Source organism: Theropithecus gelada, chromosome 8 (assembly GCF_003255815.1).
Source record: "Theropithecus gelada isolate Dixy chromosome 8, Tgel_1.0, whole genome shotgun sequence".
Classification (NCBI taxonomy): domain Eukaryota; kingdom Metazoa; phylum Chordata; class Mammalia; order Primates; family Cercopithecidae; genus Theropithecus; species Theropithecus gelada.
The window spans coordinates 37068797-37091460 of NC_037676.1; the positions used below are offsets into that span (position 1 = coordinate 37068797).

Here is a 22664-nt window from a genome sequence, read left to right on the forward strand (position 1 = left end):
AAAAAAAAAAAAAAAAAAAAAAAAAAGAAAAAGAGCGCTGTGTTTGGACCTGAGGGGCAAGGGCCAATACCTTAATACTTGGTACAGAAATTACAGTTGGGTGCCTGGCTTATATAGTAATTATTATTGTGTTGTCATTGTGTCTAGACCTTTCCAAAGGGCAGAATTATAAAATAAGTATTTTAAAATAGAAAAATAAATGAGTTCATACATTAATTCAAATTTAACATTATAGGAATTTTAACTTCTTTGTGTATTTTATATGAAAAAATCTTGATTCCTAACTTAAAATAATTACAAATATTTGCACAATCTAACAATAATGTGTAAAATAAGTTCAAAATAATGCCAGGTTCCAGTTCTGGCATGACAGCATGAAGAATTCTGTGGACCTAGTTCCCAGTGAAACTGGTGAACATTAATTTTAAAAAACAACAAATTACAGTTTCTAGAAATGGTCCTAGGGAATAGAGCAAATGAAGAAACACTTTTTTTTTAATTTTTATTTTTAGACAGAGTCTTGCTCTGTTGCCCAGGCTGGAGTGCAGTGGTGCCGTCTTGGCGATCTCAGTGATCTCGGCTCACTGCAACCTCCACCTCCTGGATTCAAGTGATTCTCTTGCCTCAGCCTCCTGAGTAGCTGGGGTTACAGGTGTGTGTCACCATGCCCAGCTAATTTTTGTATTTTTAGTAGAGACAGGGTTTCACCATGTTGGTCAGGTTAGTGTTGAACTCCTGACTTCATGATCCACCTGCCTTGACCTCCCAGAGTGCTGGGATTATAGGCGTGAGCCACCGCGCCTGGCCATGAAGAAACATGAAGAACATTGGGTCTGTGATATCTGAACTAAAACCTTCTCCATCCCTCATTTTTTGCAGCTAGTGAGATAGAAAGTTCACTCAAGAGAGTGTAGCCAAGAACACAGGGCTCCAGCTTCATGTATTCTACCCCATTGCCTCAGTCAGAAGGTTTTCATCCTAGGAGGAGGAGTAGCATACCAACATTTCTCATTTTGCCCCAAGTGCCTGTCATTGAGGCAAAATTCTAGGTAATTGTGGCTGACTGGTGGTGGTTCCTTTCTTTCACCCAGTCCCTACTCTTAGGATGGAGACTTGACCTTGGGCAAGGCACTGCTGAAAATACTGGGGCTCTGATCATCTTTACCCTTGCTTTTCAAGCCGAGAAGACCTAAGTCTACAGCCTCACTTCCGCTGGGTACTCCACTTCGTAAAGCAGGGATGCCATTCAGATAAACACACCATTGTCCCCACTATAGCTGTAGAGAGTGGCTCAGATGTTTTATCTGGAAGCAGAAATAGGCTGTAAAACAGGTAGCTCTTAATCTTTTCCTAAAGGAACAAAGTATGGAGAAGCTCAAGAGTATGGAGAAACTCAAAAAAACTGCGGAGGTTGTTGTGCAAAGCAATAGGAAAGAGACTGGTTAAATTCACTGGAGATGTAGGATCAACTGTAGGCCAGCTAGTTTGCTGGAGAGAACCAGGAAAAGAAGAAGCTAGGAGGAGTCCTTTGGTATCAGAACAACTCTCAAGCACTGACCTTGGGAACTAACTGTGCCTTTAGAGGGACCCAAATTTGATCTACTCAGTCTGTGGAGCAATTTATGCCCCAGGGTGTTATTAAAACCAGTAGAGCAATCAGCTGGAAATTAGTGAAGCTTTAACAACTAGATGTGGTCAAGGAAAGATACACTCAAGGAAAGTCTTGCAAAAACCTTTGTCATCCAGGGTGACTGTGGGCATCCCCAAGGCTGTGCCTTCTAATGAGCAATATCACATACTTCATACTTGAAGTTTGAGGGCAAACAGACTTTACAAAAATAATCCAGCTAGTTACTAAACAAATGAGCAAATGACAATAACAGGCCTGAGGTGGAAAAGGTGGGAACAGTAGTACTCAGAGTTGCTATAATGTCTAGTTTCCAACAAAAAATTATGAGCTATGGAAAGAAACAGGAAAGTATGACCCATACACTGGAAAAAAAGCAGGTAACGGAAACCGATTGTGAAAGTAACCAGATGTCACATTTAATAGACAAAGACTTCAAAGTAGCCATTATATATGTTCAAATAACTGAAAAACTATGATTAAAGAAGCAAAGGTGTGTGATAATGTCACGTCAAATAGGGAATATCATTAAAGAGATAGCAATTATATATCAAAAAAGGACCAAATAGAAATCCTGGAGTTGAAAAGTACAATAACTAAAATGAAAAATTAGGGGAGTTCAATAGGCTATAACTGACAGAAGAAAGATTCATGAATTTGAAGATAGATCAATACAGATTATACAATTTGAAGGAGAAAAAAAGACTGATGTGTTGGAGAAATGTCAGACACCATTGAACACACCAACATATCAGAAATGATTAATAACAAGGTTAATATAACAAAAGATACAAATATGCTCTTTTCTTCTCTCAGATTCTTTAAAAGACATTAAATAATAAGTATAACAATGTAATGCTGAGTTTGTAACATTTGTAGACATAATGTGGATAACAATAAAATCACAAAAAAGGGGAAAAGGAACAGACTTATATAGGAATAACATTCCTGTATCTCACTGGAATTAAGTTACTATAAATGAGAAGCTGATTCTGATGAGAAATATATTGTTAGCCCGCTGGGTGCGGTGGCTCACGTAATCTCAGCACTTTGGGAGGCCAAGGCGGGCAGATGACGAGGTCAGGAGATCAAGACTATCCTGGCTAACATGGTGAAACCCAGTCTCTACTAAAAATATAGAAAAAAAAAATTAGCCGGGCATGGTGGCGGGCGCCTGTAGTCCCAGCTACTCGGGAGGCTGAGAGAATGGCGTGAACCCAGGAGGTGGAGCTTACAGTGAGCCGAGATTGTGCCACTGCACTCCAGCCTGGGTGACAGAGCAAGACTCTGTCTCAAAAAAAAAAAAAAAAAAGAAGTATATTGTTAGCCCAAGAGTAACCTCTAAAGAAAAAAAAAATGTATAAAAATGTATAATCATTAAATTATAATGCTACATTTCAAAATATTCACTTAATGCAAAAGTAACCTCTAAAGAAAAAAAAAGTATCAAAATGGATAATCATTAAATTATAATGCTACATTTCAAAATATTCACTTAATGCAAAAGAAAGCAGTAAAGGTGGAATAAAGGACAAAAACACATGAGACATATAAAAAACAAAAAGTAAAAGTAGATGACAAAAAGTAAAAATAAAACATGTAAATCCAGCTACATCAATAATATTAAATGTGCATGGATTCAACAATCTAGTCAAAAGACAGACTGGATTTAAAAAAAACAAGATCCAATTATATGGTGTCTAAAGGTGGCACACTTAAGGTTTAAAGATACAAGTAGTTTGAAAGTAAATGGATGGAAAAATAAATATAATGCAATAAAGAAAAGATAAATATTTGAGTGTCAGATATCCCAGTTACCCTGTTTTGATCATTACACTTTACATACATGTATCAAAATGTCACATGTATCCCAAAAATATATACTACTATTATGTGTCAATTAAAAATTACATATATACACACACACATACATATATGTATACATGTATACATATATATATAAAAGAAATATGCAAATGGCAACTATGAGAAAGCCGGAGTGGCTACATTAATATCAGACCAAATAGACTTTGTTTACTTTTTATTTATTTATTTATTTATTTTTGAGAGGGAGCCTTGCTGTGTCACCCAGGCTGGAGTGCAGCGGCATGATCTTGGCTCACTGCAACCTCTGCCTCTCAGGTTCAAGCAATTTTCCTGCCTCAGCCTCCCAAGTAGCTAGGACTACGGGTGTGTGCCACCATACCTGGCTAATTTTTTTTTTTTTTTTTTTTTTTTGAGATGGAGTCTCGCCCCTGTCGCCCAGGCTGGAGTGCAGTGGTGCAATCTCAGTTCACTACAACCTCTGCCTCCCGGGTTCAAGCAATTCTCGTGCCTCAGCCTCCTGAGTAGCTGGGATTACAGGTGCCTGCTACCACACCCAGCTAATTTTTATATTTTACTAGAGATGAGGTTTCACCATGTGGTCCAGGCTGGTCTTGAACTCCTGACCTCAAGTGGCCCACCCACCTCAGCCTCCCAAAGTGTTTGGATTACAGGCGTGAGCCACCATGCCAGGCCTGAATTATATACTTTAAATAGGTGAATTGGATGGTAGTGAGTAAAACTTGAAAATAAGAATACCAGTTTTATGAGTAACAACTAATGGATGCAGTTTAGGTTTCTTTGCAGTTCAGCTTATCCTTAGAGAATAAATTCCACTGAGGACATACAGTTAAAATATAATGTGAGCTAAAAGTCATTTGAAGTAATTCTTTTTTCTCTATGGTTATGTTACCAACTTGATAATTATTGCATTGATTGACTTTTCCTATGCTGAAACAATTCCAGGGTTTTAGTAGCTTATAATGATAAACATTTATTTCTTGCTCAGGGTCTGTGAGTCCACTCTAGTGGTTCTGCTCTAGGCCCCAGGTTCAGTTTAGGTCTACCTGTGTGTCTTCTCATCCTGGGACTTCAGTTGAAAACACAGCTCCCATAAGATAATGTAGGTCTTGTAGAGGGCATGGGAACACAAGAGGGTTGCTGGAATTTGCAGTGACTCCTAAATCCTTTGTGTGGACTGGCACACTGTCACTTTCACCCATATTTGTTTGTTTTGCATAAAAGGTTAAATTACCTTTTTTGTTTGTTTTGTTTTTTTGAGACGGAGTCTGCCTCTGTTGCCCAGGCTGGAGTGCAGTGGTGCGATCTAGGCTTACTGCAAGCTCCACCTCCCAGGTTTGCGCCATTCTCCTGCCTCAGCCTCCCGAGTAGCTGGGACTACAGGCGCCCGCCACCACGCCCGGCTAATTTTTTGTATTTTTAGTAGAGACAGGGTTTCACCGTGTTAGCCAGGATGGTCTCGATCTCCTGACCTCGTGATCCGCCTGCCTTGGCCTCCCAAAGTGCTGGGATTACAAACGTGAGCCGCTGCGCCCAGCCAAATTATGTTTTTTCTTATGTGAGTTTGTATTGACACAACCACATTCACTATCCCCCAGTTTTTCCTCATCTTGCCCCATTCCATATTTTATCTTTCCTTGTCCTTGTGACAGTATCAGTTCCCAATAACACTACTGTATGTATGTATTCTATTCTACAATACACACAAGAAAGTTTAAAAATTTAGATAGTAATATCACTACTAGTAACATTATTTGAAGAGTTTAAGATATTTTTAAATTTCTTTTGCCTTTAGAATATGTACCACTAAGGATGTCCATTCAGAAAACTGTTCAAGAATTATTTGAATTATATTCTGTGTGTGGTTGTCAAGTTGGTTGGTTTTTTCTTTTTAAAGATGGGGTCTTACTCTGTTGCCCAGGCTGGAGTATAATAGCACAGTCATAGATCATAGCTCACCATAACCTTGAATTCCTGGACTTTGCCTCTGCCTTTCACCTCTCAGCTTCCTGAGTAACTGGCACTATAGGCACCCATCATCATGCCCACCTGACATTTATTTATTTATTTATTTATTTTTTTTGAGTAGAGACTGAGTCTCATTATTTTCCAGTCTGGTCTTGAACTCCTGGTCTCTGGCCTCAAGGAGTCCTCTTGCCTCAGCTACCTAAAGTGCTGGGATTACAGATTGAGCCACTGTGCGCAGCCTGAGTTGGTGAGTTTTTTTTTTGTGAGACGGAGTCTCCACTCTGTGGCCCAGGCTGGAGTGCAGTGGTGTGATCTTGGCTCACTGTAACTTCTGTCTCCTGAGTTCAAGTGATTCTCATGCCTCAGCCTCCTGAGTAGCTGAGATTATAGACACCTGCCACCACATCCAGCTAATTTTTATATTTTTAGTAGAGATGGGGTTTCACCATGTTGGCCAGGCTGGTCTCAAACTCCTGACCTCAGGTGATCCACCCGCATCAGGCCTCCCAAAGTGGTGGGATTACAGGCGTGAGCCACTGCGCCTGGCCAAGTTGGTGGTTTTTTAAGAAGATAAAATACAGTTTGAATTCATACTGATATTTACAATTCAAATTAAGGATTATAAGGTTTTAAGTTTCATTATTCTTACATCTGTGTCTCCTGTGTCCCATTATGAAAATACTGATTCCCAGTAATACCAATATAAGTATTCATTTGCAACTATAATACCCGCATAACAGTACCAAGATAACAGTACCAACAGTGTTGATAATTATGATTACTGAAAAAAATTCAAAGTATTACTGAAAACAAAGTATTATGAAACTGATAAGTAGTGCAGTTAAGCTAATAGTGATAATCTCTCAGTTATTTCAGCTGCCAATGAATTTCTTTGTGAAATCATATTCAAAGTTTTAGATAAAATGTCGAAGGTCCTGTTCAAGCTTAAAACGATACTTGGGCCGGGCACAGTGGCTCACGCCTGTAATTCCAACACTTTGGGAGGCCTAGGTGGGTGGATCTTCTGAGGTCAGGAGTTCAAGACCAGCCTGGCCAACATAGTGAAACCCCGTCTCTACTAAAAGTACAAAAAATTATCTGGGCTTGGTGGCAGGCACCTGAAATCCCAGCTACTCGGGAGGCTGAGGCAGGAGAATTGCTTGAACCTACCTGGGAGGCGGAGGTTGCAGTGAGCCGAGATCGTGCCATTGCACTCCAGCCTGGGCAACAAGAATGAAACTCTGTCTCCAAAAATAAAAAAAAAAATTTAAAAAAGAAACAAAACCTAAATCTATACAGTTGAAAGCAAAATAACTCATAGGATAATGTATGTATGTAATCAGATAATAAGTGCTCTGAGAAGTTTTGAGTCTGTTTAGTCTTTTATCAAAGTTTATTGACTTTTTGCAAATCATTGCATTAACTTTCTGAGTTGGAGAGAAAGGCTGATGAAATTATTGTTATAGCTAGATTTTCTCTCTGGATTGGTAAATGTTCTGCATCAAAACCTGACACTGAGGTTGCCAGCAGAAAGCTTAGCCATAGCAGAGAGTAGAATATGAAAAAACTAGGGTGTGTCAAGGCAAAGAAGTTGGAGATTGAAGATGTATGTGCTTGAGCTAAACTCTAGTAGTAATGTCTTTGTGTTCCAAAGTTATTGGTAAATATAACAACAGCAAAGAACCATTTTGTTGCACTAATTAAATTAGTAGTCATGAGGGTTAGTTATTGGAGAAGGATAGAGGTGATCTAATGTCTCTGATTTTGCTAATCATCTTGATGTAGTAGAATTCCTTTATATAGCATTTGGTGTGGTGTCATTAGCGAAACAGATAAGAACAGCTTTTTACTAATAATTGTTTTGTCCCAGAGCATTTGATTTACCATGTACTGAATAATGAGTAGTTTTATAGTGGGGTCCTATTGCCTTTTTTCTTTTATTTTTTGTTTTTAAGAGACGGGGTCTCTGTTGACCAGACTAGACTCAATCACCTGAGGCCAAGTGATCCACCCACCTCAGCCTCCGCAGTAGCAGGACAAGAAGCGTGTGCCACTGTGCCCAGCTTACTGCTTTTTTTTGTCTGTTGCTTTTTTTTTAATCCTTATAACCTGCCTCTATCAATCTATCTTAAAATGATGTATGAATGTTATTAAGAGTGAATTTATTTTTCTTTTTTTCTTAGGAGCAGCCACCATATCCTAGCTACAATTCTAACTATTGGAATTCTTCTGCAAGATCTAGGGCTCCTTACCCAAGTACATATCCTGTAAGACCAGAATTGCAAGGCCAGGTATGGTTTAAAAACAGAAACTTTCTGAACTTTTTCTTAATGAATAGATTTATTTTCAAAACCTGTGCAGATTTCCGAGCAGTGATGAGTGTTTGTTTTTTTTCTTTGCTTTAATGGGCTCCATCAATCTCATTTTAATGTTTTTAGCTCAGAGATAAGGATATATCTAGGCAAATATACCTGTAGATTGAGGCATAATAAATTATTTTTCAGGACCCAGAATCAGCAAACATAAAATGTACTTATTTTTGAAAATTTGACTTATTACAGACATTTAATTTAAAATATTTTAAGCTTACAAAAAGTACAGAAAATATGTACATTTTAAATCTAGCATGCAGGGTCGGGTGCAGTGGCTCACAGCTGCAATCTCAGCACTTTGGGAGACCGAGGCGGGCAGATCACCTGAGGTCAGTAGTTCAAGACCAGCCCAGCCAACATGGTAAAATTCCGTCTCTATTAAAAATACAAAAATTAGCTGGGTGTGGTGGTGGGCGCCTGTACTCCCAGCTACTTGGGAGGCTGAGGCAGGAGAATCGCCTGAACCCAGGAGGCAGATGTTGCAGTGAGCTGAGATCACACCATTACACTCCAGCCTGGGTGACAGAGTAAGACTCCGTCTCAAAGCAAAAAACAAACACAAAAAAACCCAAAAATCTAGCATTCTAATTTGTCAGTTTCTGTTCGCCACATTTGTTTCAGATTTTTAAGAAAGAAGTAAACCAAATACTAATTGAAACCCAATGACACTTATTTTCATTTACTGAAATTTTATTTTTTTATTTATTTGAAACAGGGTCATTTTCTGTCACCCAGGCTGGAGTGCAGTGGTGTGATCTCAGCTCACTGCACCCTCCTCCTCACAGGTTCAAGCGATTCTCCTGCCTCAGCCTCCTGAGTAGCTGGGACTACAGGCACGCACCACCATACCCAGCTAATTTTTTGATTTCTTTTTTGAGATGGAGTCTTGCTCTGTCGCCAGGCTGGAGTGCAGTGGCATGATCTTGGCTCACTGCAACCTCCGCCTCCTGGGTTCAAGTGGTTCTCCTGCCTCAGCCTCCTGAGCAGCTGGGACTACAGGCACATACCACTACGCCCAGCTAATTTTTGTATTTTTAGTAGAGATGGGGTTTCACCATGTTGGTCAGTATGGTCTTGATCTCTTGACCTTGTGATCTGCCTGCCTCGGCCTTTCAAAGTGCTGGGATCATAGGCGTGAGCCACTGCGCCCAGCCAGTTTTTGGATTTTTAGTAGAGATAGGGTTTCACCAGGTTGGCCAGGCTGGTCTCGAACTCCTGACCTCAAGTGATCCACCCACCTTGGCCTCCCAAAGTGCTGGGTTTACAAGCGTGAGCTATCATGCTCGGCCTGAAGTTGTATTTATTATTCCATTTGTGTTTTTATGCCTTTACCACTTGCTTACGTATCCATAAACTTTATATACTTCTATTTTACATGTTTTTAAACTTGATATGTGTGATTTCATACTAACAAACACTCTGCTGCAGTTTGCTTCTTTTGTTCATCGTTGGTTTTCATCTTTCTGTTATATAAATATGAGATAAGGCCGGGCGCGGTGGCTCAAGCCTGTAATCCCAGCACTTTGGGAGGCCGAGACGGGCGAATCACGGGGTCAGGAGATCGAGATCATCCTGGCTAATACGGTGAAACCCCGTCTCTACTAAAAAATACAAAAAACTAGCTGGGCGAGGTGGCGGGCGCCTGTAGTCCCAGCTACTCGGGAGGCTGAGGCAGGAGAATGGTGTGAACCTGGGAGGCGGAGCTTGCAGTGAGCCGAGATCTGGCCACTGCACTCCAGCCTGGGTGACAGAGCAAGACTCCGTCTCAAAAAAAAAAAATAAATAAATAAATAGAAAATAAATAAATATGAGATAAGAATTTCCCTGGGGTATGGAATTGTCGGCTGTAGGTATGTACATTTCTTTTTCTTTTTTTTTTTTGAGATGGAGTCTCGCCTTGTCACCAGGCTGGAGTGCAATGGCGTGATCTCGGCTCACTGCAACCTCTGCCTCTCAGGTTCAAACGATTCTCCTGCCTCAGCCTCCCGAGTAGCTGGGATTACAGGTGCCCACCACCATGCCCAGCTAATTTTTGTATTTTTAGTAGAGATGGGGTTTCACCATGTTAGCCAGGCTGGTCTCGAACTCCTGACTTCATGGTCCGCCCGCCTCAGCCTCCCAAAGTGCTGGATTACAGGCATGAGCCACCACACCCAGTCAGGTGTGTACATTTTTATTAGATACAGCCAAATTACTTTTCAAAATGTTTGTACTGACAAAGGAGTAATTGTCATATTTGCATATTTCCATAATTTTTTAAATCTAGCCATATTTCTGTTTTTTTTTTTTTTTTTTTTTTTTTTTCCCTGAGACAGAATCTCACTCTGTCGCCCATGCTAGAGTGCAGTAGTGCGATCTCGGCTCACTGCAAGTTCTGCCTCCCGGGTTCACGCTATTCTGTGGCCTCAGCCTCCCTAGTAGCTGGGACAACAGGCGCCCCCCACCATGCGCAGCTAATTTTTTTGTAATTTTAGTAGAGACGGGGTTTCACCGTGTTAGCCAGGATGGTCTTGATCTCCTGACCTCAGATACGCCCATCTCAGCCTTCCAAAAGTGTTGGGATTACAGGCGTGAGCCACCGCACCCGGCTTTTGTTTGTTTTTTTTTTTTTTTACAGGGTCTTGCTTTGTATCCCAGGCTGGACCATCCCCGACTTCCTGGCCTCAAGTGATCTTCCCACTTTAGCCTCCTGAGTAGCTGGGACTACAGGTGCACATCACCATGTCTTTTTAATTCATTTGTTTTTTTTGTAGAGACAGGGTCTTTCTGTGTTACCTAGGCTGGTTTCAAACCCCTAGCCTCAAGCTACCCTCTCAAATTGGCCTCTCAAAGCACTGGGATTATAGGTGTGAGCCTGTGTGCCTAGCCTATAATGATCATGTATATATGAACTTAAGGATGAGGCTGATCAGAGATAATGGAATGTAAAATAAAGATCATGTTAGTACTTACCACAAACTTTCATTTTACTTGTGTCAGCCTCATCCCTGTGACTGAAATTGAGAAGTAGACATTGTTATTGCTCAATGTTACATAGTTGTGGTTTGGCCACATACTATAAAATCCACCCTTCAAAGTGTACAATGTAGTTGGTTTTTAGTATATTCACAAAGTTTACCCATTATCACTGTCTAATTCTGGAACACTGTCATCACCCCGAATAGAAACCCTGCACTTAAAATGTCATTACTCCCTCCCCTCAGCTTGTGGCAACCTGTAATCTACTTTTTATCTCTCAGGATTTTTCTAACCAGACATTTTGTATGGAATCATACAGTATGTGGCCTTTTGTTTCTGGCTTCTGTCACTATGTAATGTTTTCAGCCTTCTTCTTGTTGTCAGGATATACCAAATTTCATCAACTGATAGATATTTGGGTTGTCTTTCTTTTTGTCTATTATAAATGATGCTGCTACAGCCTTCATGTACAAGTTCTTATGTGGAAATATGTTTTTAGTTATCTTGGGTCTATACCTAGAAATGAAATTGCTTGGTCAGAGAGTAACCCTATATTTATCAATTTGAGGAACTGGCAAATGGTTTTCCAAAGGGATTACACCATTTTATATTCCCATCAGCAATGTATGAGGGCTCTGATTTCTCCACATCCTTACCAATACTTATTTTCCTTTAAAAAGAATTATTATAGGCTGGGCATGGTGGCTCACGCCTGTAATCCCAGCACTTTGGGAGGCCGAGGTGGGCAGATCACGAGGTCAGGAGATCGAGAACATCTTGGCTAACACGGTGAAACCCCGTCTCTACTAAAAATACAAAAAATTAGCTGGGCGTGGTGGCGGGCACCTGTAGTTCCAGCTAGTTGGGAGGCTGAGGCAGGAGAATGGCATGAACCCAGGAGGCGGAGCTTGCAGTGAGTTGAGATTGTGCCACTGCACTGCAGACTGGGCGACAGAGCAAGACTCCGTCTCAAAAAAAAAAAAAAAAATTATTATAGCCATCTTAGTGGGTGCAAAGTGGTATTTCATTGTTTTGATTTGCAGTTTTCTGATGATTAATGATTTGAGCATTTTTTCATGTGCTTTTTAGCCATTTGTATATCTTATTTGGAGAAATGTCTATTCAGATTCTTTGGGCCTGGTGTGGTGGCTCACACCTGTAATCCCAGCACTTTGGGAGGCTAAGGTGGGCAGATCACTTGAGGTCTGGAGTTTGAGCCAGCCTGGGCAACATGGTGAAACCCCTTCACTAATAAAAATACAAAAAATTAGCTGGGCATGGTGGCAGGTACTTGTAATCCCAGCTACTTGGGAGGCTGAGGCAGGAGCATTGCTTGAACCCAGGAGGCAGAGGTTACAGTGAGCCAAGATGAGATCACGCCGTTGCACTCCAGTCTAGGTGACAGAGCAAGACTCTGTCTCAAAAAAAAAAGATTCTTTGACCATTTTAAAATTGGGTTGTCTTTTTATTGTTGAGTTTTCAGCATTCTTTATATATTCTAGATACAGGTTTCTTATCAAATATAGTCATGCATTGCTTAATAATGGGGATATTTTCTGAGAAATGCATCAAGAGGTGATTTTGTCATTGTGCAAACATCATAGAGTGTACTTTCACAAGCCTAGATGGTACAGCTTACTATATACCTAGGCTATATGGTATAGCCTATGGCTTCTAGGCTACAAACCTGTACAGCATGTTACTGCACTGAATACTACAAGCAACTGTAGCACCATGGTAAGTATTGGTGTATCTAAACACATCTAACCATAGAAAAGATACAGTAAAAATACAGATAAAAGATAACAAAATATTACACCTGTACAGGGCACTTGCCATGAATGGAACTTGCAGGACTGGAAGTTGTTCTGGGTGAGTCAGTGAGTGAGTGGTGAGTTAATGTGAAGGTCTAGGATATTACTGTACACTATTGTAGGCTTTTTAAACATTGTACCCTTAATTTACCATAAATTTGTATAATACTTTTCGTTCTTCAATAAATACTGTTAACATTTTACTTTATAAACTTTATTTTATTTTAGGTTATTTTTTTGAGACAGGGTCTCACTCTGTCCCCCAGGCTGGAGTACAGTGGTGTGATCTTGGCTCACTGCAACCTCCACCTCCTGGGTTCAAGTGATCCTCCCACCTCAGCCTCCCTAGTAGCTGGGACTACAGGCGTGTGCCACCACACCTGGCTAATTTTTGTATTTTTAGTAGAGGCAGGGTTTCATCATGTTGGCCAGGCTGGTCTCGAACTCCTGACCTCAGGTGATCTGTCCGCCTCAGCCCCGCATAGTGCCAGGATTACAGACCTGAGTGAGCCACTGCACCGGGCCTTATAAACTTTTAAATTTTAAAAAGCTTTGACTCTTTTATAGTAATACTTAGCTTAAAATACAAACATACTGTACAGTAGTACAAAATGTTTCCTCGGGGCCGAGCGTGGTAGCTCACGCCTGTAATCCCAGCTCTTTGGGAGGCCAAGGTGGGCAGATCACGAGATCAGGAGATCGAGACCATACTGGCTAATACAGTGAAATCCCATCTCTGCTAAAAATACAAAAAATTAGCCGGGCAAGGTGGCAGGCGCCTGTAGTCCCAGCTACTCAGGAGGCTGAGGCAGGAGAATGGCCTGAACCCGGGAGGCAGAGCTTGCAATGAGCTGAGATTACGCCGCTGCACTCCAACCTGGGTGACAGACGTCTCAAAAAAAAAAAAAAAAAAGTTTTCTTTCTTTATATCCTTATTCTATTAAGCTTTTTCCTGTTTTTAAGTTTTTTTTTTGTTTTTGTTTTTGTGTTTGTTTTCGAGACGGAGTCTCACTCTGTCGCCCAGGCTGCAGTTCAGTGGCGTGATCTTGGCTTACTGCAACCTCCGCTTCCCAGGTTCAAGCAATTCTCCTGCCTCAGCGTCCCGAGTAGCTGGGACTACAGGCGCATGCCACCACACCTGGCTAATTTTTGGTATTTTTCAGTAGAGATGGGGTTTCACCACTCTCTATTAGCCAGGATGGTCTCAATTTCCTGACCTCGTGATCTGCCCTCCTTAGCCTCCCAAAGTGCTGGGATTAAAGGCGTAAGCCACCACACCTGGCTGTTTTTGTTTTTTTACAACTATTTTTGTTAAAAAGGAAGACACAAACATACATTAGCATAGGGCAACCTAGGGTCAGGATCATCAGTATCACTCTCTTTCACCTCCTCATCTTGGGGCAGTAAGACGAATGGGAACTGTCATCTCTTATGATAATGCCTGCTTCTGGAATACCTCCCGAAGGACCTCCTTCTGGCTGTTTTACTTTAACCTTTAAAAAATATACAAATAGAAGGAGTACACGCTAAGAAAATGGTAACAAGTGTAGTATGTAGTAAATACATAAACCAGTAACAGTCAATTATCATCGTCAAGTATTATGTATTACATATAATTGTATGTGTTATACTTATATACAACTGGCACACAGCAAGTTTGTTTACACCAGCATCACCATAAACAGGTGAGTAATGCATTGTGCTATCACATATGACAGCTACACTGTTACTAGGCAATACAATTATTTGGCTCCATTATAATCCTATGGGACCACTGTTATGTATGCATTGCACTGCTGACTGAAACATCGTTATGCAGTGCATGACTGTATATGATTTGCAAATAGTTTCTTCCATTCTTTGGGTTGGCTTTTCACACTCTTGATGGTGTCCTTTGAAGCACAAAAGCTTTTAATTTTGATGAAGTGCAATTTTTCTATTTTTTCTTTTGTTGCTCCTGCTTTTGATGCCTTATCTAAGAAGACTTTAACCAAAGATCATAAATATTTACTCCTGTGATTTTTTTCTTTCTTTTTTTTTTGAGGTGGTGTCTCGCTCTGTCACCCAGGCTGGAGTGCAGTGGCACAATCTCAGCTCACGGCAAGCTCCACCTCCCAGGTTAAAGTGATTCTCCTGCCTCAGCCTCCTGGGTAGCTGGGACTACAGGCGCCCACCACCATGCGCGGCTAATTTTTTGTATATTTAGTACAGGGTTTTACCATGTTAGCGAGGATGGTCTCGATCTCCTGACCTCGTGATCCACCTGCCTCAGCCTCCCAAAGTGCTGGCATTACAGGCCCAGCGCCCGGCCCTCTTTCTTCTTAAAATTTTTTATAGTTTTAGCTCTCACATTTAGTCTATGATTCATTTTGAGTTAATTTTTGCAATATGGTGCAAAATAAGGCCCAGGGTTCACTGCTTTACGTGTGGATAGTTGTGTCTCAGTATCATCTGTTGAAAGACTATGCTTTCTCCACTGAATTATCTTGGTACCCTTTTTTATTTTTATTTTTGAGACAGAGTCTTGCTCTGCCACCCAAGGTGGAGTGTAGTGGCGCATCTCCGCTCACTGAAACCTCTGCCTCTCAGGTTCAAGTGATTCTTGCCTCAGCCTCCCAAGTGGCTAGGATTATAGGCACCTGCCACCATGCCAGGCTAATTATTTTTGTATTGTTAGTAGAGACGGGGTTTTATCATGTTGCACAGGCTGATCTGGATCGCCTGACCTCTAGTGATCCACCTGCCTCGGCCTCCCAAAGTGCTGGAATTACAGGCATGAGCCACCATGCCCAGCCTTGGTACCCTTCTTAAAAATCATACATGTAAGGGTTTATTTCCAGAGTCTCAATTCTGCCCCATTAATCTATATGTCTGTCCTTAAGCCAATACCAAACTGTTTTGATTACTGTGACTCTGAAGTAAAATTTGAAATCAGTAAGTGTGAGTCTCTCCAAAGAGATGGACTCTTATCTTTTATCTTTTTCTTCTTCCATACGGTTTTGGCTATTCTGAGTCACTTACATTTTCATATGAATTTTAGGATCAGCTTTTCAACCTATGCAAAAAAGGCAGCTGAGATTTTCTTTTTCTTTTTTCTTTTTTTTTTTTTTTTGAGACGGAGTTTCACTCTTGTTGCCCAGGCTGGAGTGCAATGGCACGATCTCGGCTCACAGCAACCTGTGCCTCCCGGGTTTAAGCCATTCTCCTGCCTCAGCCTCTGGAGTAGCTGGGATTACAGGCTTGTGCCACCACGCCTGTCTAATTTTGTATTTTTAGTACAGACGGGGTTTCTCCTTGTTGGTCAGGCTGGTCTCGAACTCCAGACCTCAGGTGATCCGCCCACCTTGGCCTCCCAAAGTGCTGGGATTACAGGCGTGAGCCACTGCAACCGGCCAGGCAGCTGAGATTTTCATTGAGATTGCATCATAGATCAGTTTGGAGAGTAGCATGTGTAGTTTTATAGTTAATGTAAGAGGGAGATTGGCCGGGCGTGGTGGCTCAAGCCTGTAATCCCAGCACTTTGGGAGGCCGAGATGGGCGGATCACGAGGTCAGGAGATCAAGACCATCCTGGCTAACACGGTGAAACCCCGTCTCTACTAAAAAATACAAAAAAACTAGCCGGGCGAGGTGGCGGGCGCCTGTAGTCCCAGCTACTCGGGAGGCTGAGGCAGGAGAATGGCGTGAACCCGGGAGGCGGAGCTTGCAGTGAGCTGAGATCCGGCCACTGTCCTCCAGCCTGGGCGACAGAGCAAGACTCCGTCTCAAAAAAAAAAAAAAAAAATGTAAGAGGGAGACAAAACTCCTCAAAGTCATGAATTATAAGTTGATGTTAATTTTTCAGATTTCACGGATTGATCTTACTGATAAAGATTGCTTTTTCTCATGACATTTTCCCCCTTAGGTAAAAGTATTTATTACATTCATATGTAGGTTCAAAAAAGATTAACTTAAAATTTAGTAGTAACTTTTTAGAAGCAACAGTAATAATGTGCAAGTGTGGCTGGGCGCGGTGGCTTACGCCTGTAATCCCAGCACTTTGGGAGGCCGAGGCGAGCGGATCACGAGGTCAGGAGATCGAGACCATCTTGGCTAACACGGTGAAACCCCGTCTCTACTAAAAATACAAAAAATTAGCCGGGCGTGGTGGCGGGCGCCTGTAGTCCCAGCTACTCGGGAGGCTGAGGCAGGAGAATGGCGTGAACCCGGGAGGCGGAGCTTGCAGTGAGCCGAGATCGCGCCACCGCACTCCAGCCTGGGCGACAAAGTGAGAGTCCTTCTCAAAAAAAAAAAAAAAAAGTGCAAGTGTTTTTAGATACAACATACAAGTTGCTGGATTTAAAAGAACCCAAAGGTGTCTAGACATACACCTTTTTGAGGTGAGCACATGTGTATTTTCTGTTGAAACATCACATGGGGATTATCCATTTATCTACAGGGATTTCTTGTGAGTTTTTAGAAAGCCCTGTGATCGGCTGGGTGCAGTGGCTCACACCTATAGTCCTAGCTACTCGGGAGACTGAGGCAGGAGGATAACTTGAGCTTGGGAGATCTAGGCTGCAGTGAGCTACGATGGTACCACTGTACTCTAGCCTGGGTGACAGAGTGAGACCCTGTCTCAAAAAAAAAAAAGTCCTTGTGATAATACTTATTGCAGACGTGTGCGTGAGATCCCCTGTTTCATGACCTCCCCCATCCATTTTGGGTCGGATGTAGGTGACTCCATCTTGGCATTGGCAACTTTCACACAAGCTGCTTTTCAGGTGAAGACTTAAAAACTTTGCCATGTTTCTGAAATAGGATCTTTAGCTCATCCTTAGCAAACATCTTTAGCAACTGCAAGACTGTAATATAATCTTCTGATTCTGTGTTCTTTTGTAACATGCATGTGACAGCTTTGTGATCTGTCAGGACAGTGGTTATTTGGGAAAAGAAGCTATGAACTCATGAAGACATCTCAAAACCAGGAAGTAATTCCAGGAATCAAGGAAATTTTCAAGCATCAAAAGTAATGGCTGGCCAGGTGTGGTGGCTCACACCTGTAATCCCAGCACTTTGGGAAGCTGAGGCGAGTGGATTGCTTGAGCCCAGGAGTTTGAGATAAGCCTGGGCAACATGGCCAAACCCTGTCTCTACAAAAAATACAAAAATTAGCCAGGCATGGTGGTGCATGCCTGTGGTCCCAGCTACTTAGGATGCTAAGGTGGGAGGGCTGCTTGAGCCCAGGAGTTTGAGGCTGCAGTGAGTCGTGATTGTGCCACTGCATTCTACCCTGGGTGTCTTGGGGAGAAAAAAAAAAAGTAATGGCTGGGCGTGGTATAATCCCAGCACTTTGGGAGGCTGAGGTGCCAGAATCACTTCAGCCCAAAAGTTTGGGACTAGCCTGGCAACAGCCTGACCTCATTTCTATTTAAAGAAAAACAACATAGGCTGGGCGCGGTGGCTTAAGCCTGTAATCCCAGCACTTTGGGAGGCCGAGATGGGTGGATCACGAGGTCAGGAGATCGAGACCATCCTGGCGAACATGGTGAAACCCCGTCTCTACTAAAAAGTACAAAAAACTAGCCGGGCGAGGTGGCGGGCGCCTGTAGTCCCAGCTACTCGGGAGGCTGAGGCAGGAGAATGGCGTAAACCCGGGAGGCGGAGCTTGCAGTGAGCTGAGATCCGGCCACTGCACTCCCGCCTGGGCGACAGAGTGAGACTCCGTCTCAAAGAAAAACAACAACAACAAAAAAAACAAAACCAACACCTGTGAGAAGGCAAAAAGAAAAAAAAAACAACAAAAGCACATAAAAGCAATGAGAATAGCACACTAAACTAACATGAACCTATCTATTGGTTTCAGTAGGTATCAGTACATGGCCATCTTGTATTTATTCTGGAGTATTTCCTTGGAGTATTTTGAAGCAATTTCAGATATCATTTTATCACTTATAAATACCTAAGTATGTTTCGTTAAAATATAAGGAAGTTTTAAAAACATAACCACAATGTCATTATTAAAACTTAAAAGGAAAAAAAAACCTTAAAAATAATTATTTAATATCATTAAATATCTGGTCAATTCTAACAGTAAAATATTTAGTTAGCTAGTTGAAGACAGGGTCTTACTGTCACCCAGGCTAGAGAACAGTGACTTGATTATAGCTCACTGTAACACTGAACTCCTAGACTCAAACAATCCTCCTGCCTCAGCCTCCCATGTAGCTAAGGACTATATGCCCAGCTAATTAAATTTTTTTTTTTTTTCCCCCCAGAGATGAGGTCTTGCTGTTTGCCCAGGCTGGTCTCAGACACCTGGGCTCAAGCAATCCTCCCACCTTGGCTTCCCAAAATGCTGGGATTTTTACAGGCATGAGTCCCTCAGCCTGGCCATAATAAATTTGAAGACTGAATACAGTTTTTTCAATGAATAGTCTTTAATCTACTTAAAGATTCCATTATTATAGGACATTTAGGTAGTTTACAGTTTTATGTGATTATAAATAATACTGCGATGAAGAACTTCATGCCTATAACTTTTTCTCTAGTTGAATCATTTCCTTAGGATTTCTAGAAGTTGAACAACAGTACAAAAAGTCACATAATGTTTTATTAAGTCTCCAATTGTGTGTGTGATGTATTAAGGAGTTCTTTGTTTATGCCCGAAGACCTTAACAGCCTCTTAGTAGTTTTAACAAAGTGGTGGTTCATGGTCTTCTGCTCAGGGAATGCATTGCAGACTGTTTATTACACCTCATCCTGCATGGAATTCATTGGTCATGGGTATCCTCGTACCTGAAGTGGGAAAGATTATATAGTCTTAGAGATAGAGATGAGAATAGGAAAACTTGATTCTGTGTTTTCACTGTTTCTAAAGGGTAAAGTAGAAATTAATAGAAAACATTGAAGTGATCATTTAAATTTAGCATTAAGCTTGAATCTTTTTTAAAAAAAAAAAAAAATATATATTTTAAAATAGATGGGGTTTGACTATGTTCCCGAGGCTGGTCTGTAACTCAGGAGTGATCCTCCCTTCTAGGCCAGGTGCGGTGGCTCACGCCTGTAATCCCAGTACTTTGGGAGGCTGAGGCAGGTGGATATGAGGTCAGGAGTTTAAGACCAGCCTGGCCAAGATGGTGAAACTGCGTCTCTACTAAAAGTACAAAATTTACAGCACGCCTGTAATCCCAGCTACTGGGGAGGCGAAGGCAGGAGAATCGCTTTAATCTGGGGGGTGGAGGTTGCAGTGAGCCGAGTGCCACTGCACTCCAGCCTGGCGACAGGGTGAGACTCCGTCTCAAAAAAAGAAAAAGTGATCCTCCCTTCTCAGCCTTTCAAAGTGCTGGGATTACAGGCATGAGCCAGCATGCCTGCCTAGCTTGAATCTCATTTGGATTATTAAACTGAGGATTCTGGGTGTGGATAAGAGTCTGAATAGGTTATTTAAAACTATAGTGAGCAATATGTGAGGAGTTTGTTGTTAGTATCATTTGGGATGCAGAGTGATAGTATAATACAAAGAACTAGACTTTGGAGTCAGGTCTGGGTTCATGTCGTGACCCAGCCATGATAATACTAACAACAGTGATAATGCAAATAATTACCATTTATTGAGCATACTGTGTGCCAGACACTATGCTAAACCTTTTATATATGTCATCTTATTTAATTTTGACAGTAATCCTCAAAGATACATTTATGATCTTCATTTTCCTGATGGAGAAACTGAAGTTAGGGGAGGTTAAATACAAAGCCTATGGCAGAGCTAGGTCTGTCTCTATAGTCTTTTAAATAATTTTTTTGTTTTCATATACTTTTTGAGACAGAGTCTCACTCTGTTGCCCAGGCTGGAGTGCAGTGGTACAACCATGGCTCACTGCAGCCTTGACCTCCTGGGCTCAAGCAATCCTCTCACCTCAGCCTCCTGAGTAGCTGGGACTACAGATGTGCGCCATGATGCCTGGCTAATTTTTTTTTTTGGAGATGAAGTCTCACTCTTGTCCCCCAGGCTGGAGTGCAGTGGAGCAATCTTGGCTTATTGCAACCTCCGCCTCCCAGGTTCAAGCAGTTCTCCTGCTTCGGCCCCCCCCCGAGTAGCTGGGATTACAGGCACCTGCCACCACGCCCGGCTAATTGTTATATTTTTAGTAGAGAGAGGGTTTCACCATTTTGGCCAGGCTGGTCTAGAACTCCTGACCTCAGGTGATCCACCCACCTCGGCCTCCCAAAGTGCTGGGATTACAGGATTCAGCCACCGTGCCCAGCGATGCCTGGCTAATTATTTTATTTTATTTTTGTAGAAACAGGGTCTCTAATTATTTTATTTTATTTTAGTAGAAACAGGGTCTCACTATGTTGCCCAGGCTGGTCTCAAACTCCTGACCTCAAATAATTCTCCCACTTTGGCCTCTTAAAGTGCTGGGATTACAGGCGTGAGCCATTGTGCCTGGCCTGCATTTGTGATTAATATCTTCTCAAAGTTTTCAAGTTTAGGCATTAAGTTAGGGCATTTCAGCTCTTCTACTAATTCATCTTTTTTTCTCTCAACTTGCTTTTTTTCAGAGTTTGAATTCTTATACAAATGGGGCATATGGTCCAACATACCCCCCAGGCCCTGGGGCAAATACTGCCTCATACTCAGGGGCTTATTATGCACCTGGTTATACTCAGACCAGTTACTCCACAGAAGTTCCAAGTACTTACCGTTCATCTGGCAACAGCCCAACTCCAGTCTCTCGTTGGATCTATCCCCAGCAGGACTGTCAGACTGAAGCACCCCCTCTTAGGGGGCAGGTTCCAGGATATCCGGCTTCACAGGTGAGTTGTTTTTTGTTGGGAAAAAAATGAATTCAAAGTCTCTGCCTCTTGTAAACAGTGGAAGGGCATCTATTCATACTAGTGCCGATTTAATAAGACACTTCTAGATTGGGAAGTCTTTTATATTGATGCCTTTCTTATCTGTAGCAGCTATTGCAGTATATGGACTTTGGCTGAAGGTACCTTAAGATGTCATAATCTCATAATCATACATTTTTATACTGAAAGTAATCTTTAGAGATTTGCTGCTTGAAAGTTTCCCTATCTTAGCCTTTTTTTTTTTTTTTTTTGGGACGGAGTCTTGCTCTATCGCCGGGCTGGAGTGCAGTGGCGTGATCTCGGCTCACTGCAACCTCCACCTCCTGGGTTCAAGAGATTCTCCTGCCTCAGCCTCCCAAGTAGCTGGGATTACAAGCACACGCCACCACGCCCAGCTAATTTTTGTATTTTTAGTAGAGATGGGGTTTCACCATGTTGGCCAGGATGGTCTTGATCTCCTGACCTTGTGATCTGCCCGCCTCAGCCTCCCAAAGTGCTGGGATTACAGGCATTAGCCACCATGCCAGGCAAATCTTAGCCTTTTTTAGCGCCCTGTTAGTTTCATATTTTTTAATATTCTGTGAATAACTATGTTTATTTCTCTGTTCACTTCAAGGGGAGTTCTAACATGTCTTTATTTGTGCTTCCTTATAGCATATGAGTCCATTTGTTTATAGTGTCTATGGGACAGACTTGGGCTTCCTCCATTGAATTTTTAGGCCTTATTCCTTCTGAGTTTTATTGTCATTAAATCTACCCCTGGTATCTTTGGAACCAACTTTTTGAGGCTTGGAGAAATTACTACAGCTGATTAATTAGAGTTACTATAGTTTAGTCCAGTAGCAGTGAATGTATACTCTGTTAAGAAGAGAGGAAGCATCTCAGAATCTGCCTGTAGTAGAATATTTTTATTACAAGTTTTTAACAATGACTAGTATATTTCTTCCTCTCAATCTAGAACCCTGGAATGACCCTGCCCCATTATCCTTATGGAGATGGTAATCGTAGTGTTCCACAATCAGGACCAACTGTACGACCACAAGAGGATGCGTGGGCTTCTCCTGGTGCTTATGGAATGGGTGGCCGTTATCCATGGCCTTCGTCAGCGCCCTCAGCACCACCTGGCAATCTCTACATGACCGAAAGTACTTCACCATGGCCTAGCAGTGGCTCTCCCCAGTCACCCCCTTCACCCCCACTCCAGCAGCCCAAGGTAGGAGACCTAAACGTTGTTCCTTTCATG

At 41.9% G+C, this 22664-nt stretch overlaps 1 protein-coding gene across 2 annotated transcripts in view; it reads left to right on the forward strand.

Annotated features, from left to right (window-relative positions):
- Window positions 1-22664, forward strand: part of BAG4 (BCL2 associated athanogene 4) — a 36498-nt gene that overhangs the window by 9865 nt on the left and 3969 nt on the right. Inside the window, exons 2-4 of one of the 2 annotated variants that reach the window (XM_025395068.1) lie at window positions 7624-7731; window positions 21128-21382; window positions 22380-22634. In XM_025395068.1, coding sequence (XP_025250853.1) covers window positions 7624-7731; window positions 21128-21382; window positions 22380-22634 — 618 coding nt within the window. The remainder of the gene's footprint in view (window positions 1-7623; window positions 7732-21127; window positions 21383-22379; window positions 22635-22664) is intronic. The other variant, XM_025395069.1, reaches the window with a different exon arrangement.